This window comes from Lathamus discolor, chromosome 4 (assembly GCF_037157495.1).
Source record: "Lathamus discolor isolate bLatDis1 chromosome 4, bLatDis1.hap1, whole genome shotgun sequence".
In the NCBI taxonomy this organism is placed as follows: Eukaryota; Metazoa; Chordata; class Aves; order Psittaciformes; family Psittacidae; genus Lathamus; species Lathamus discolor.
This window is the reverse complement of record NC_088887.1, coordinates 5,237,982-5,257,163: the sequence shown is the minus strand read 5'-3', so window position 1 is coordinate 5,257,163 and position 19,182 is coordinate 5,237,982. Positions and strand designations below refer to the sequence as shown.

The following is a 19,182-nucleotide window of genomic DNA, read 5'->3' as shown; positions in this document are numbered from 1 at the left end:
AGGTCCTTTCCAAGCCTAACTACTCTATGATTCTATTCTGTAATTCTATGTTGTGCAGGTACAATTTATTATAGATGTTGATCTTCCATATTAGCCAAAATCAAAAGAGAAAAATTGGTTTAAAGCAATATGTCTGAACTTCTGGTAACGTAGTCCTTGCACACATTAAGATATTTTTGATTTGTTGTCACATCATGTGTACAATCTTGGATCTTTGTTTTCTATGAACATGAGCGCAAACCGGCAGCACCATGAAATAAGTACTATCCCTTTCAGTATAATTAAGATTATAAGGAAAGATTGTAACATGGAGTTTACTGTTTGGTGGCATAGATAGAAAAAGAAATGCAATATAAAGGCGATTATTTAGTATTTTTTGTAAATATGGCAAAAGCAAAACTATAAAATCTTTACTGAGAGCTAACAATAACAATAAAAAAGGTCACAAATGCTTTTATCTGAGAACTTCAAAGTGATTTATAAACATCAGTAAAATCTCTGCAATGTTCTGAAGTTCTAGTTCTACAGCTTCCTTTTCTGAGGTTAGATGCCCTAGATTTTTCTGTATCACTTATTTATGATTTAAAGTAACTCACAAAAATGTTTACTGTCCTCTCAATAATTTCCATCAATGAAAACACCATTAATCTTTTTCCTTATTTCATATGACATTATCTTTTCCTCTTTTACTGCTAAATATATAGTTAGTGTGCTTACAATTTTATACAACCACACTGTTTGTAAGCCTACAAAAATGGTTTTATCTTTATAAGCAAATTTTATAGATGCCTGCATTTCACTTATGACAATACTTTCTCCTGCAGAGCTCCCTATTTATACCCAAATAAACTGACAGATATTCTGGAAATCTGGTCTTAAATTCTCTGAAGCCCTTCCAACAGCATTTTTAGCAATGCTAGAATTACAGGGAATGCAAGGAGTTTACACTCTAGAGTTTACTGTCAGTGTGTCACAAATTATCAAAAGATTGGTCTTTTCCCTGTTTTGAGTAAACTGCAGTGAAAATCTATATCCTTAAACCAGGAACGGGCAACAGAAAAAGACATTATTTTTTAAAAGCCCACCACTTAAATACACATCATGAGCTGGGTTCACACAGCTGTTAGCCGGTCTAAAATCAAACCATATCTCTGGTGACCTCCACCTGTACATGCTTGGTGACTTGCATTTAATACCATGGAACAAAACACCTAAAAGTAAATATACATAGCAGTAGTTTCTGGTACCATGTTGGGTTTTTTTCCTTTAATGAGAAAGGAAAAGGGAGGTACAGGTTCACAACATGATACACAGCTTTAGAGCTTAAGGCAAATCTCAGTGCAAAGCATATATAATTTTAGGCATCTTATAAAATTAGTTTTTCTCTTACCATCCTCATATGAACAACGAGTCAGTGGTTTCTGTGTTTTTTCTCATTCAGTTTAATGAATATTATTAGTATTATCATTACTGTCATTATCATCATCACAGCAAGCTGTTAATTTTTGTATGCCCAAAGGCAAACGAGTAATTACTTACTCATCAACACAACTACTCGTCCTAAATAAACAGGTAAGCAGATTTTTGCTAGCCTCATCATTGAAAGAACCCAGGGCCTTCCTACAAGTGGAACATAACAGGATCCTCCTGAACATTAGCAATTTTACTAAATACTTCCATATTATCAAAGTCTTCTACTTAAAACGGTAGTTTTGCCAGTTTGGCTCCTGTTCTATATTAAACACTTCAGCTACAGTTGCAATGTCACTGCACAGCAGGTGAAAAACTTTTCTGGAACAAATGTCAGCAAGGGATCATTTTGAAATAGCCTTCTCATCTACAGTAACACAAGCCAGAAGACGACGCTGCTATAAAGATTGCTTTGTTGGTAAGCTACAATGCTGTTTCCTGGCACAGCAAGTATTTCTGAACGTGGAAAAGGAAAAGGATGCAGAAATAAACAAAAACATAGAGCTCTTACTTTCCCACATTTCTCATGAAAGTTGACCTTGGACATGAATTTGAACTGAAATTGGAGGAAAAAAACTGCTCAAAAACAATAATACAAAGTTGACAATTAAAGAAACAAGAAAATCTATACCTCACATAAGGAAATGGCTTATACAGATGCTGAAATACCTTACAGTGAAGCATGCTGTATTAGTACTATGAAACATGGATACTAAAGGAAGTGAGTTCACTTTCATTTCACCTTTGAATTCTGAAGTTGTAATGGATAGTATGGTGTTTCATTCTTTCAATACTAAAATCAAGGAAAAACATGGAAAAGAACCACATGCAGAGTCCAGTTATGATGAACCACTAATACAGTTAGTCTCAGGTAATTAAAGCTTGCACTTAATTTTAAACAGGAAGGTATATTTTCGTGCCCTGTGTAATGGGGTCAAGGCCAAGTGCCAAAAGCATTTAATGTCCTCATCAGCAGAAGCTGAAAGTCCTCCCAAAAAGCACTTAATACCACTTAGCAATCTGCAAAACATCCTAACTTGCTGACCCAGACTTCCAAGAAACAAAATGATCCCTCTTAGAAGTGTATAGATGACAGGGGCACAGTAACAGACATAGAGTGCTGGCACTTACCATCTTGGTCTGTGGTAATGGTGATAGCTGTGAACTGCTTTGGAGAGAAACTCAGCTCCGAGACCCCATTTGTGGCTTCTATTTCAAAGGTGTAGTTCACGTGCGACACAAAGTCAAGCACTGTCACAGAGGAGTTGATGAGACCTGTGTGCCTGGGGATGAAACGGATACCTCCCCCACAGATCTCACACTGGCTGGCATCAGACCCACATTTCTTACAGATGACACTGTAAGTGAGATCTTTTCTTCCTCCAGTATCACTTGGGGGGCTCCATTCCAACATGAGAGCTGTTTCATTAATGTTAAAAATCACATTCCTCGGAGCAGAAGGTGGCCCTGCGGAGAAGGAGGGGAAAGCCTAATAAGCGACAGTTGTCTAATTTGGAGAGAATAAATAAATAGATAAACAGATAAAAGACAACCACAAAAATACATTTGTTTTAAGGCATTTATTTGCAAATGGAAGCTACAAGAGTTACGTATCAGTAACCGATTGAATGTAAAATCCCTGAAAATTAAGCAGGAATAATAAATGGGTGAAATCATAAAAAGCTGAATAATCTAAATAAATTAGAATTAATACAGAAATAATTTAAGGCAACATAAAAGTGACTCGGGAATGTCAAACCTAGACTCGATAACACAAATTTGCACTAAATAGCTCATGATCTTGTGGGATACTGGCGTAGAGCTTTAACCACAAAATTTACTTCCTTACGTTATGCCTAGGAATGTAGGCTTTCCTGATGCTTATAATCTTTGATGTTTTAAAAGAGTCAAATTGAATAATAAATAAATAACACCTTTGGAATAATTACCGGAGATAAAATTGTTTGTATTAGTTCTGCAGTGCCAGGTATTTTTTCTCTCCTTCACTGCTTATCCCCAGGGATTTCTTTGCTGCTGTTCATTAACAGAGTTAGATGGCATCAAGCCAAGACTATTAGGCAGAAGAGACAGTTTACAAGTTTTTTTCTTTCCCACCTATCACCTCATCAGCATCAGTATAACACTGAAGACAGCAACCTTGCAAGTTAAAGGTCTGAAAGGATGGCCATGAAGTGGAAATAAAACTAATTCTTACAGACTCTGGAGAGGGATGCAAAGACAGTTGCAGCAAGCAGACTATCGGAAAGCTCTCAGGTAGCAAGCAGGGGGTAAAGCTCTTTATGTACTGTTTGCTGAAGCACAAGTGACCCATTTCCCATGGTTCCCACAACAGGCAATGCACATTCAACTAGTTTTAAGCTGTTATGCTGATTTACTGTGTAGATCACATACAAATCCCCCGAGGCTTTATATATCAGCTTCCACGGTATGATGGAAGCACTTTTCCATTTCTTATTATATTATTCTTCTCCAACTAAGGTATTTCAACCAAGCACTTAGAGACACATAGTTTTAAAAAACAATTTGTATACAGTCCCAAAATACGTCCATAAAAGTCATGTAAAAAACACAGATTTGGCAAAATGAACTCCAGGGTTTAGACTCCAGGCATTGATATATACAAGATGACTGTGGTAAACTCAACTGCTGATCTCTGGAGGCTTTTGAGCTGAATGAGTTGAATAAGCATTATATTCCAGTTCTCAACATAAAAATCACAGTGCACACGGATTGCTTTGCCAATGGTTAGCAGAACTTTGAAAGCCTTTATCTTGCTTTGTAGCTTTTCATGATTTATACAACTTGCCAGCAAGACTTGACTTAAGAAATACTGTTCACATTTTGAGTGAGCTTTTCATTACTCCAGGGCCTCTTAAGCAGACTGAAAGACTACGTGAAACATTTGCAAATGACATTAGCTAATTCTTACACAGAATGTATTTCACCCAACAAATTGAAGAGCACAGTAAATCTGAGAGAGTCAGATAATTAAAATATCACAATATTCTTCATAAAAACTGTGAGACGATGAGAGGAGAACTAAACAGACAAAAATATTGAGCAACACTCTTGTAAATTGCAGCTCCACAACTTACAGCATGAAGGCAAGACCTTATGCCCAAGAGATGGTCAGATTAATGGTCAGAACTTTGCACTAGGAAGGACATCAAAATATCAAACTCCTCATAACATTTCACGCAGAAATCAGGATCTGACATCTCAGGAAAAAAAATGAAAACCAACAAACCGACTTTTTTCAAATCATTCATTTGAAAATCACTATTTTTTTCTTCTTTAAATCTGCAGTTACTGCAGCAGAGCTACTGATAAGCTGATTTGATCTTTGAACTTTTAGCTATTTACTTGACCAAAACAGAAGTAGTGATTTAGAAAATCAAGCCCATGAGTGGTTCTGAAACATGCAACTACAATTGAAATAAATCCATTTATTCAAGCTCTTCATTCTTGAAGATGACCCTGAATACTAAACAGGACCATACTTTAACAGAAAACATTACTATAGCTTACATTTTACTAATAAACTATACAGCAGTAAGTAAGGATCTATACAGTTGTATGCACACATGGCAGCAGGAACGAATAACAGCTTTAATGAAGGAAAGGGGCAGTAATAGTTGCAGGGGGAAAAAAAGTCACTATTCACCAACAGCGGTAATTTTTAAGTGATGCTCTCTGCTTTTTTATGAGGCACAAATGTGGGTATAAAGGTTGGAAGGCTTGTAAAGGAAAAAAAAATGTCTGCTGTGGGAGGGATAATGTGAACTAACAAATGTCAAGGTTTTCTGTGAACTGCAGTTGAGCATTTGAGTTACTTTTTTCTTTCCTGTATTCATTTGTAACTTGAAATAACTGAGGCTATGTTTTCATTAACATTATTTCTGCCCTAAAGTAATGATGAGTTAGCTGCTGGATTTCAAGCACTTGATAATTAAAATAACTGGAAGTGTTGCTGCTTTGCATTCTTTTACTAGTCAAGAAAGTTCAAATTATTTTGAATGTATGATTATTTATTTCTATGTGTGCAGAGTTTATAGTTAGCAGCCAAAAATCCCTAGAGAGTAAAGCCCTGTTATTTTTCAGTCTATCAAGGAATCATTTAGCTCATTTGTAGTTCATTTGTACTGAGGACTGATATTTCTGGAACCTGTCAGATGAAAATTATAATTTGCAATTGTTATGATCACAGATAATATGTTGAGTATTTCCTTCCTGATCTTTTATTGTGACCTTGGGATAAATCTAACACTGAAGCATTTGAAATACTGTAATATATAAGCATTTATAAATGCAGCTTGTTAACAAAGGCTTATTATATTGATACATCATTTTCCAATGGTGTGGAAAACAGCCTTGCAGATGCTGATGTGGTCCAAAAGCCCCTTACAACCTTAGGAGTCTCTCAGATTGACAAATCTCTAAACTTCCCAGAAAATTACTGTTCTAGCTACTCTGGAAAACAGTCCTGAGATCAGAATAAGCTAAACTAATCACAGATTACAGCTTCAGTGCTTATTATTTATGTGCGGAAGACAGGAATAATTATGTTTCTTCTGAAAACATGCTGTGAGAATTAAATAATGACTGGTCTTAACAAATTCCCACTGTTAAAAGCAATGAGGAATTTTAGGATATGGAGGATGAGCCTTAATTGCACTTACATATGTGCATAACTTTAAGCGGATCAGTAGTCCCCTTGAAATAATTGGTAATACTCATGCACTTAAAACTAAGCATGTGTGTAATTGCTTGAAGGACTGGAGCCAATGTTTTAAAAGTGGCTTAAATTTAATCCTACATAAACTATAGATATTAGGACAATGGGTCATCACGGCTCCTTTTTTTAATGTTATTCCTTCAACTTTGGCAGGCCAAAGTAGGAATCAGTGTGAATCCAGGCAACAGAAGAGTTTTATCTGGCTTTGTCAACTTTACTTTTCTATCAGACTTTTGTTGTACTGTACGTAGGTTGTATCAATACAGCAGATAATATACACTTTTTAAAAACTGCATTTTTTATTTGCACTGGGGCGTGAAGGTTCTTATATTAACGATCTCGGACATAGTCCTCAATTGTAAGAGAAAACATGAGTTATTGTACATTCCCATTTCAAAGAACAGGGAAAACAACCATTACGTTAGCGGTGTCTGAAAGTATATGATTGTCCGCCTGCAAATACTGAAAAAAACCTGCAACACGTTTCATACTCAAGGCCCCTCATGCCAATTTGCATGACGATTAAATAGCTTTTTAATTGCTGTTAAATTATGCCAGTTAAACTGTGATTTCATGCAAATATTAAGCTGTAATGACATGCAGTGAATCATTTACTAAGATTTAGAACTTGGAACAAAGAGAGACAATTAATTCTAATCCTCAGATTCAGCTAAATTATGTGTCACTGGGCTTTTATGAATGTGGCCTGATTGCTTTGTTATCATTTATAAATTATACAAAGATTATGTGACACATTGGAAAGACTTGGCAGCAATAACCCTTCTGCAGACATCTGTGCGCAAAGCTCTCAGGGATTTCCTTATATTGATTTTTAACGAAAACAAGTATATTGGTAAAAATGATGGATCCTTTCCTCACAGTAAAATTCATGACTTTGCATTTTATGCAAAAGCATAAAACAGTTCAGGTGGATGAGCATTAAAAAAAAATGCAGCTCTTCAGCTTCTTAGATGAAACAGCCTGAGTGCAAGCAGCCTTTTGCTTCATTTACACATTATAATGTAAGAAGTGTTTCTACAGTCTCTGGAGAGTAGACTGGCATTGATGTCTTAAGGAGAAGCAGGCCCACTGCAAAAGCAGCAGAGCTGAGTCTATGCCTCATGCAGAGCTTCACACCTCATCTTGCTTTGCATATCCTCTCCCTCTGTGAAGTGCATTTTGCCCTTTATGGAAGGAGAGAAAAGCAAATTCAAGGCTGCAGAAGTCCAGTGAGGGCAATAATGCAGTATTTTAAACACAACAGAGCAATGACTGGAAACAACTTTGTTGTTGTTTAACTGAGAAACGTCTTTCACCAACTACTGGACTCTTAGATGTGTGTGTTATTTGACTGCTGAATTCAAAGTAGGAGGCCAAAATTAACCGGTGTCTTCTGAGAATACTCAGAAACAGCATCTGCCTGTGCCTCTTGAGTTCATAATTGCTTTTTTATATGCATACATGTATATAAAAACATAGATATGCAGTGTCACTTGAGGCAGAATGCTGTATTACATTTTTTTCTTTTCACAATAACCTATTATTTTTCTGTGAGGAATGGAAGCTAGATTTGGACTGTTGGTTTGCAGTCACTGTGTGTAATGGTAAATTGCAAACAAGTATTTATATACTTTTATATATATATATAAAAGTAACAATAGAGGCAGTAGAGCCAAAGACTTCAAGCGTGTTGTTTGATTTTGCTGCTGGAATACAATGTTGACTCAACATTAGAGGATATAGTTTGTGGCAGACTTTACTGAGCAGAGCATCAGTTTGTCAGTTCAAAACTGTTTTGAGTATAAAATTAAGAGAGATGCATTGAGACACCCAATATAAGCCTGCCTGCCTTTGATCTTGCAAAGAGGGATCAATTTATCCAATTACATTATAGTGGGAAATGTTAGAGTTTATGTACAGAGTAATCAGACAGGGGATTAGATATGATGCTATTTGTTGTTCACTGTATATGCAGAGAGATCACTGATAAAGTACTCACATATGGCAAAGAAATACATTAAGGAGAAAAGGTGGCAGCAAGAGATTGATAAGAGCTGCCAATCAAATGGAAAAAGGCTAGGAGAAAGTGATTAACAATGTATCCTAATGTAATTTTCATTCCTCTTATTAAAATTGGATTTCTATTATGCTTTTCTGCAAAGTGCACACTCTTCTTTTACAAAACGGGAAATGTTCAATTTTGGAACAGCATACAGTATGCACTTTCACAGAATTAATGAAATTAGATTTGAAGCTCATCTTGAAAAAAGTGGATGCTGGAAGCTACACTCTTTAATTTCAGTCTCTTAAATCAAGGTCTTTATTTTCCATAATGCTGCATATGCAAGTTTTCCAGTGACAAAAAATTATGGAGTGAGGAATACTGTCTGACCCTATACAGGAATGAAAAGAGGAAGAAAATAAAATATCTACCTATCTTAGGCCTATTGCTTTGCAGAACTTGAGGAAGCAAATAAATTAGGTATGAATATGGTTGGTTCAAAATGTTGGAATATGAATAACTTTGTAAGGGGAATCCACTATTCATTCTCTAACCCAAGAACAACTCTCTTTCAAAACATCACAAGAAAAATTCCTAATCTCTTCTGTCGCGTGTCACATGTCAGAGTACAAATGTACAAATGTAGGGGCAGATCTGCCCCAAACCCGGTTATGTAGGAAACACATTTTCTTACTGCACAGCCTTTTCTATTTATTCAAATTGGCTTATTTCCCCCCCTAACTTTTCAAATCCTTTTATTACAGTAAAGCATGACAGTTTGGAAGGAACAATCTAAATTCCACTCATATCGGTATCTTTGTTTATTAAATTTAAATTAGCCACATCTGCACACATTCACCGAAGGCGGTGAGGTTGTATTCATGACAGAAACATAATTTTAATAACTGAGAGCATAATTTGAAAGCAGTGGGGCTAAAGATACCACTTAGGGAATAATTTGGCCTGCAGACTCTTCATTACTGATGATGCGCAAGACGATACGAACGCAGTCTGCCTGTCATGAGTGTCAGTGTCATTTGCAGAGCTGACAATTAGTGAAATAATCATCATTATAGGTGTAAGATGAATACATCTGCTGTTACAGTCAATGAAGTACCGCTACGTTGCAGTCTAGGCTGAGTAAGAGGCAACGCATGGAGACCCTGAACGAAGAGCAAAGCACACACTAGGATGTGGTTCACAGCCTCTTTTCTTTCTTATTTGTCCCAAATTGGGGTGAGATGGGGCACTGGTACTCCTGTTGCGGCCGGTTTCTTCCCTGCCCTCACTTACTCAATTGCTTTGGCTGACCTCCTCAGCAGGAAAATAGAAGTCTGGCACCAAGTCTTCCCCGACAGTTTTCAGCCAAAGCAGCTCTCGGCACCCTGCTTTTGTCTGATAAAGCACCACGGTGTTGTAGATGCCTATTCCCTGATGCCACAGGGCTCTTACACTCCTCCCTACCTTATTCAAGACTAATGGGTAGCAGGGCTTAAAACTGTGCTCTGAAAGGTAATTATGGAAGCATAATGCCACGTACGGGTAATTTTTTCAGAGAAGAACTGTCTTTTGGAGATGAAAAGTCAGTGACTTATAAATAACATGAAGCACATTTGCATAACGCATGAATGAAACTATCTTTCTAAACATGAAACTGTCAAGGGTGCCTGGGATGTATATCAGTTCTGTGGGTAAGTTTTTAATGGTCTGTGCTTGGAGCACTCATTTAAGTGGAATTATCTGTAATCATCATTTTCCTGCAGAAAGTCTGGAACAGCATTGCTTATTCCCTTACATATTTTGTGCAAAAAAGATGTGCCTTGCTCCAGAGTGAGCTGGCAGCAGATCGTGTGCAGTGGATTGGGGCGCCTCTCTGAACCCTACCTCCCTTTAGGAGGTGCAGGCTGACACCCTTCCCCTCTGAAAACCCTTTGGTTAGATGAGACAACTTTCTGCTAAGTACTCTGGATCTGAGGAACACCATTTTTAGTGACTATTAGGAGATGGACGATGTCTTGGTCTACATAATGACCTCAGGATTACAGACTGCCTATGACTTTGCAAATCAGCTATTGCAACAGTACTTTGTTTTTATGGTTCCATCTTTCAAGCATTTTGTATATTTTGTTTGTCGTGTCATTTTTTATAGAATTCCGTTAACAAAAGGACTGTGGCACAAAATTTACTAGAATCAAATCCTCCCCCAGAAGAGCTAACAAAACACTAGACAGAAAGCTAGGTATCTCAGAGAATTTTCCAATAGGTGTTAGTCATCTTTATTAAATAATAGGATTTTTTGTGTAAATAGAGTATTTTACCCGCAGATTTTTCAATGCTGCTGTTTGTTCCCAGTTTTGAGATTAAACAGGTATAGTTGCTTTATGATCAATAAATGAATCCCAGTGAGCAATGAACCATGAATGAAAACCTATGAGGAATATTTGATTACGTAACAAGAAAATTTATGCTGTATGTTTCTAGACATGAGCATATTGATCAAAGTAATAAAAATCTCTCCTCAGAATTTCTGCCTCTAGATTGCTGGGCATCAGTTTTGTCTTTATGTCAAATTTAGGTTAGTCAAAGGTTAGTTAGGCCATAGTGGCCTATATTGGTCTGCACCGGTGCAAACCGGTCCGTACTGCTCCATACTGGGATGTGTAAATTTGCAGATGACACCAACTCAGGTGGGAGTGCTAATCTGCTGGCGGGTAGGAAGCTCTGCAGAGGGATCTGGACAGGTTGGATCCATGGGCTGTGGCCAACGGGATGAGGTTCAAGAAGGCAAAGTGCCAGGTCCTGCACTTGGGCCACAACCACCCCCCGCAATGCTCCAAGCTTGCGGAAGAGCAGCTGAAAACTGCTCATGGGAAAGGACCTGAGGGTGCTGATTGATGGAGCTGAGCACAAGCAGCTTGTGCCCAGGCAGCCAGGAAGCCCCCAGCATCCTGGTCTGTATCAGCACCAGTGCAGCAGCAGGGCCAGGGCAGTGCTTGTGCCCCTGCACTGGGCACTGGTGAGGCTGCACCTGGCATTCTGTGTTCAGCTCTGGGCCCCTCACTACAAGAGAGACATTGAGGTGCTGGAGCGGGGCCAGAGAAGGGCAATGGAGCTGGTACAGGGCCTGGAGCACAAGTGTGATGGGGAACGGCTGAGGGACCTGGGGGGTTCAGTCTGGAGAAGAGAAGGCTCAGGGGGGGATCTCATCAATCCCTACAACTGCCTGACAGGAGGATGGAGCCAGGAGGGGCTGGGATCTGCTCCCAAGTAACAAATGATGAGACAAGAGGAAATGGCCTCAAGCTGCACAAGGGGAGGTTTAGATGGAGATGAGGAACAATTCCTTCCCCAGAGGTGCTCAGGCACTGGAACAGGCTGCCCAGGGCAGCGCTGGTGTCATCATCCCTGCAAGTGTTCACACACCGTGTAGACGAGGCCCTCAGTGACATGGGTTAGTGGTTGCCTTGGCAGTGCTGGGGTTAACAGTTGGACTGGATGAGCTTAAAGGGCTTTTCCAACCTGGCTGATTCTATGAGTCTGATTTTCTTGTCTTTCAGTTTTTATCTGATCGTGCTGGGATGTTTGCCTTCTAATTTTAATTTAAATCCAGGGAGACAGCAGTCACATCATTTCTTTTCTTTACCTGGCTCCTCAGGTGTTTGAAAGTTTTTGTGCAAACATATTCTCATGTATTTAAAATACATCCCGGTAGTTAAACCTCATCCATGTGACAAGGATTACAAACCTTATATTTTCTCTCAGAACTACAAGTTAAAAAGTCACCAAGCTAAAAAACACATGAGTGTTTTTAGGGATATCTACACTACACAGAAACATGCTGTTTGAATTTTGAAATCACTGTTGGTCATCTTGAATGGAATTCTTCACAAAACTCGCAAATTCATGTGACTTTTTAAAATACAAGAATAAATAAGTAAGGCACAGGAGAAGAGAACTGGAGACACTGGTACTGATCTGACTTACGGGTACATGCCATAGTTGGTGGGTCCTTCTCAGCTCTGAAGTAACCTTTCTCACACTGACAGACAGAAGTTGCTTCTACATAAGTCAAACTATGTGGAGGGCACTTGGAGCACTTTACATTTCCAGCAAATGCTTTATAGAATCCAGGCCTGCAAGCTGCAAAACAAGAAAATGAGTATTATTATTAGAAGCAAAGTTTGGTCATAAGTAAAATCTGTTCCATACAGTTACAATGCACCTTCATTCCTTTCCAGCCTAGATATATAGGCTATTTTGATCACACAGTTCTACAGAGCTACAGTTTTTATTTTAGTATATGGGCTTCAGAAAAAATAAATGTCTTGTGTATAATAGGAAATCATTACAAGGCAGCTTCCAAACTTACACAGTCCTCACTGCTGCCTGAAACTGTTACCTAGGCAACATCACTAATATCACTAACCAAAAGAACATTATCTATGTTTCATGTAGGTTCCATCTGTTAATAAGAAAGAGTGAGATAACTTCTTATCCACCAAAGCTATTTATATGGCTTCCTTATTTAAGTAATGAAGACTTGCAACGCCCAGTATGTTTACCCTCACAATGCCTTAATGAGACAAGGCTGGCAGCCCTATATGTTTAGAGATGGGTCTGACTTCCCTACCGTCCCCTGAGAAGCCTGTGACAAAAAGGCCACATCAGCTGGGTCCTCAGCACCCTGTTGGCATGAGTTGGGAGGTGCTGCTATAATAACCTTCAGAGATGTAGGAAGGAGATGCCAAAACCCTCTAGCATAAAGTACGGCAAGCCTGAGGCTATTGTTAACTATGTCAGGAAACAACCTAGAGAGCAGCTGCCTTGGGGACAGGAGATGTTGTGATGGTCAGAGCTTGCATTCCCAGTTACTTAGAGCAGGGGTCCCTGTTGTTCTTGACCATAGCATAGCCTTACGTGCCTTTCTGCTGGCCATTAAAACAGAAACAATTTGTTAAAATAAATCTTATTATACACCTGCTGGTTATGCATTCTGAAATATTTTAAAACCATCCTCAGACTTCACCACACTTGTCTAAAACAGGGATTTCTTTCTTCTGTCAGTTACCACATTTACACATGCCAGCATGTATTGCAGTTACTATCTTCTGGCTTCCCGATCCAAAAACAGAACTGAAACAAATGAAAGAGCAACTCAAACATGTAGACTGAACAAACACATACTCCTGACTCCTCCAGCAGCACAGACAGAATACACTGCTATAAATACAATTTCGAAGATCCATGTGCTTGTTTCTCATTTTGACATATTCAAGACTTCTTTCTCTACATTGCTAGAGCAACTAGGCAGCACTTCCTTCTCTTGTACTAAGACAAAATAACTATAATAAAATGAGGTGCTTTTTAAAAGTATCCAAAATAATGCATTTTACGGATTCATTGTCAGTTCATATAAAGCAAGTTATTAAAAAGTATTAACTCACAGATAACATATACAGAGATCAGTTTTGCTTCTGATTCCAAAGGACTTGTTTGATATGAAAGCAGTTTCACTAGTAGCTGAGGGAAAAGGAGTGAGAAGATGGGACTGAAAAAGATAACAGTTGATTGCCTATCAGGATCCAAGAGCCAACTTTTCAAATGTAATTTTAAGAACTTAATTTTGACCCAACAATTTCAGCAATTCTCCTCCCAGTGTGTTCTTCTGACTTCGCTGAAGAGACATTACTGAGGAATCCTGCCCCGCTGTCACTTAGAGAAAGAGAGAAAAAAAAGTATTTCTGGTGTTAGAGATAAGAGGGGAGGGAACAGCAGGGATTTTCCCCTTGAAAGAAGGCTACTGGCCTGATACAACTGTGATTATAGTGAGCGGTAATTTTCTACTGATTGGAAAGACAGCAGGTCTGGTGCATGGAAGAAGGCAGCATTGTAGATACAGGCTGTAGGCACTGACTCCTCTTAGCTTTGCTGGGAGGAGGAGAGGAGATAAGGCAAAAAACCTGGGATAGGTGTTACACTTACCTGCTCCTTTCTTTTTTTCTCATCCCAAATCCTGCCCTGGCTGATCTGAGGATGAATATTAAATTCTTGCCTTTCATATATGTGGTGCAATACAAAGAAGCTTGTGATGAAGGAGATGGCAATTCCAAGTTACAGTTTCAGTCAGTGTAAAATGAACGCTCTTTAAAATCCCTATTACCTCTGAAATTCAAGTCTGTCAGTTCTGAAATCATTCCTTCTTGCCTTCTGTCCCCCAAAATGACAAATCACTTCAGATCAAAAGAAATACAGCATTCTCTTTCAAGAGAAATGTTTTGTTTAAGCTTCAAGCAGTTCACTGTTCTAAACTAAAACTCAAGGAAAAGACTCTGAATGTTTTGTTATGAAATGGCATCCTGTAATGTATTTAAAGAAATTATGGGTTTGATATGCTATGTCTCTTAAAAGAAAGCACTATACACTTATAGAAAAGATGGGAAAAAGTAATGGATGAATAAGTGGATCATTTTACTTGTTTTGAATCCAACACATTTATCCATTAGGCCAGGTATGTTCCATAAATTATGAGGGAGAGGAAGACATCAAGGAAGCTTTTCTATGGATAAGTTTACAAAGCTACTTATAACTGCCCAAATGTAGAAGCACACAAGCATGACTATTGGATATTTTCAAGTAAAAAACAGCCCTTCATAAACAAGATAAAATAACACAAGCTGAAAACCCACAAATGATCACAAGCCTGGGGTAACTCAGCTCTCTGGATAGCTCAGTGCTGATTGCCAACACTCAAGGTGAAAGAAAATCATTACTCTACCAAAATCCATGAATATGCAGCTGGACAGAGCTTTGGGTGACTTGGCCTAGTGTGAGGTGTCCTTGCCCATGGCAGCGGAGTTGGAACTAGATGATCTTAAGGTCCTTTCCAACTCAAATCATTCTGTGATTCTATGTTCAATGTTAACCTCAGATTTTGCCTAGCCTCCTATTATTTCCATTGTTTATTCTCTGTGGCAGTTTCAGCCACACAAAATCATTTAATACTCAAACTGCCTGATGGGCAAATCAGAAACTCGGGAACTTTTAATTATAAATGGGTTGTGGTTTTGCATTTGGAGGAGGAAAAAAGACATCTTTCCCATGCAAAATCATACCCTATGTAAATATATTGAAGGTAAGTTTAATACTTGTTGTTCCTGGTGTTTATGAATACAGAAAGTTTCATTTTGCATGGCTTGATAAATCAGTATTTTCAAAGTGTTTCTCATAACATGCTGTTCACCCAGCTCATAGTTATTGCATATATAATTTTCACAAATTATTTTTGTATGAGTTAGTATAAAATAAAATTTAAACTATGAAAAGCTGCCATCTGAAAAATCTTCTAATGATGACTATTAAAAACACCATAAATTTTGTTTTTATCTTTGTTGCCACAGAGTACTTTTTGTGCCTTCCAATGGGAGGCACCTTATTTTCCCTAGTATTATCTAATAGAAGTGACTTTGCTTATTACTAATTATATGAACTGTATGAGATTTTACTTTTGTAAAGCCTGGGGGAAGATAATATATTGTCCTATTGGTTAAGTAATTAGCAGGGTATCTGAATGAACAATTAAAAGACTAAAGCTTTCTCCAATGAAATACTAGAGATCACGCAGAGAAGCACTGTTACTTTAATGGGCTTCATAAAGGATAACGCATCTACAAATGTGCTTTACTACAGCTTTACTATCAGGATATTACTATGAGGTATTTAAACTATAGAAACTTTATAATTAATATAATTTTCCTTGTTTAAAATTTATTATATGGCATTTAGTTTTGTGTTATACACAGATGTATGCAAAGAGAAATTAATGCTATGCAAAGCTCTGGTGAACTCTTAAAGAAAGTGATTCATGGCTTGCTGGCTTCCCAGCCTGGGCAGAAAGTGAGAGAAAGCATTTATCAAGAAGCTGCAAAAGTTTAGCACTGTTAATATTCTTTGCAGAGGTATTGAAGCAGACTCAAAAAACTTCAGAAGTGCACTGTACACTTACCACCTAAAATGAGATACAATCTTAGCTGTTCCAAACAGGACAGCACGTGTGTGGTGTGAGACGCTGTGGGAAGCTGCCATGGCTGTGTGGTTGGTCTATGGCCGTTAGCAACCCTAAGGACCCGAGTGCATCTCCCTGCCAGGGTTTTGGCTGGGGGCTGAGGGTCAGCTTGGAAGCAGTGCAGCTGAGGGTGGCCCCATCCTGCTGGGGCCATGGGGAAAGGCTCCTGACAGACTGGTCGTGAGGCGGATCCTTGCCTTTGGATGTGGGCTTGGTCATCTTCATGGTCATAAACTTTGTTGTTTTTTTAAAAAAGGAGCATTTTCACTGTTCTGTGGGAGCATGCAATTGTGAAAGAAAGAAAATTATCCCACTTTTCAGTTGTTTCCACTTCACAACATCTGAATTAACTGTTACCAAGTTAGTTGAAGTATGGAGATTCCAAAGGAAAATTAGGAAACTTTTAAGTATGTCTGACACTGTTGGTCTGCGTGTGGGAAGACATTTCTCATGAAAATGGGATTTTTATAGCTTGTGGAGAACTCATCAATCAAATTTAAATACAGAAGACTCTGCTGTCATTTACAATGAATGGCAACCATCAGCAGCTGTGGAAGAGGTGTTTTAATCTTCCTGAAACACATCATTTGCTATGCTGTTCCACCTCACACATTTTTTTTAATTGCTTACTGAAAACCACTAATGCACCATGAGACTAACATCTTTCGTATCTGTTACATTCTGTCAATATAGAATTATTCCACTTTTAAAGTCTTCTTACCCCTCTGATATCTGATTGCTTTCTTAAGCAGCAATCCAATAAGGCCTATTCTATTCTGCCACTGTGCAGAAACAAGGAACTATAATATTATTTTAACCAGCTTATATTTTAGTAGAAGTGCCTAGAAAAGAAAAAAGTATATAGAAAAGAACATGACAAAAGATACATATTGTATATTACAGAAGAGACTATGATCACAAAGTTAAGATTAGGATATTATAGAATTAGGACAATGAAGCTATGATGACAAACTTTGTGAGTACTATCTGAGTAATCTCATATCTTTTCTTTCTTCACATGATCCTTGCTTTATTCAGGTCATGAATGGACTATGAGAAAAGAGTGGGGATTCATTTTGGGTCATGTTCAAAATGATAGCAAGACTATGCAGCAGGAGTTGTTAGAAACAGGAGACATTATGAAGAAAGCATTGGAGGAAGACCAGCCATGACAGAGCATGAATTACGGAACGTGCTGGTAAGTTGAAACCACAAGAATATAAGACATCATGCATCAAGAAACAAGGCTCTACTTCAGATCAGTTCTGATGGTAAGGATGGGACAACAATCACTTGTAGGACACTCAGCGGGGACAGTAGACTGATTTTCCTGTTTTGTTTGTGGTAAATTCGACGGATCATATTTCTGTGTGCTTCAGCATAGAATCATAGAATCATAGAATAGTTAGGGTTGGACAGGACCTTAAGATCATCTAGTTCCAACCCCCCTGCCATGGGCTGGGACATTGCACTTACATGCATCGTGTTTGTATGCTCCAGCCAATCTCTTGTCTTTTGCTCTCTAATATTTCTATTCTGTGAGGTGGAGAACAGATAAAAACATTACTCACACCCTTGACTCTAAACAGGAACAAGGGAGAGGAAAGAAAAGATGGTAACTATAAGGCTTCTCCCTCAAGTATAACTACATAATGAAGACAGATAAATTAAATTAAGTGTTCTTTTTCTTTCTGACAATTCTTACCCCACTTGCTGGTACTTATTTTCTGTCATTCCCATATTTCAGTATCTATTGCAGTTGTTTATTAAAATGATTAGAAGAAATTACAAGAGATAACTGGTATATATCCAACAGGGTTTTCCATTCACATCAATGCAGGTTTTTTTCTTTATAAAATGTTAGTTGCAATACAGTAACTTGAGCAGCGATTCAGGTCACATACCATGTTTTTAAAGAATCTGTGGTTTATCAAACATATTAACACAGACAAGGAGAACAGTCAATGATATTAATTTTATCACTGGCTGTCATACTAGGTACAATTCAATAGCTCATCAAAGAACTACGAACTAATACACAGCACAGGTGAATACTATTCTGCACTTCTTAAGACGCTTTGTCAGCTACTTCTCAAAGACTTTTAAGCTGGCAACTAAAGCTTTCTGATAACAACAAAGAGAAACACCTTGTTTGCCACTGAGGTGACTGAAATAGTGTTTGTAGTGTGGAAACAAAGTATCTCATTAAACTTTGGTTTTCGCACACAGAGCAATAATCACTCAGTGACTTAAGGTGCTGGAGGCCATCACTGCTTAGTAATAGGAGGATTTTCCAATCTGGAAGGAAGACTTTCTGTATTGTGGTTTCCTGCTAACTTACAGGCAAGATGGAGACAAGTGACAATGTAGGATTAATACAGGTAACTGGGGCCCTTTTATTTGCTAATCACAAGCAGATACTTTAACAGGCAGCCCACCCATTGCATTTGTCACCTTATTCATAGACTTTTCTATAGGTGTATATTCTGCATTGTTAACCTCTATTTAAAAAAAACTTGACTAAGGACTCATTTTTGTACTTTCAAACAAATAAAAAAGAGCATCCTAAACACTTCCTAAACAAAGACTAGAATTCAAGAATATGATTCTAAATGCATAGGTACTATTCAAAGAAAGAGATAGGTAATGTCTTCAATACTGATAAAACCTTGTTTTTCACTAAATTCTAAGAATGAGCTGGATTCCTGATTGGAAGTGTCAAGCACTGAAACTACAGATCAAGACCATATCAATAAAAATAAAAGCTATTCATAATACAGGCTACCCTACTTTACAGAGGGTCTGCAACCTTTTAAAATTACTCCTCAAGCACGTTTTACAACTGCAGTGATTTGTCAACACCTGTTTTTTTTTTGAGGAAGTTGCTATATT

At 38.0% G+C, this 19,182-nt stretch overlaps 1 protein-coding gene across 1 annotated transcript in view; it reads right to left on the bottom strand.

Moving 5' to 3' along the window:
• Window positions 1–19,182, bottom strand: part of LOC136012938 (ephrin type-A receptor 6) — a 478,069-nt gene that overhangs the window by 220,682 nt on the left and 238,205 nt on the right. The window contains exons 4-5 of the mRNA XM_065676043.1: window positions 12,213–12,368; window positions 2,602–2,937 (exon numbers count right to left, since the gene is read on the bottom strand). Coding sequence (XP_065532115.1) covers window positions 2,602–2,937; window positions 12,213–12,368 — 492 coding nt within the window. The remainder of the gene's footprint in view (window positions 1–2,601; window positions 2,938–12,212; window positions 12,369–19,182) is intronic.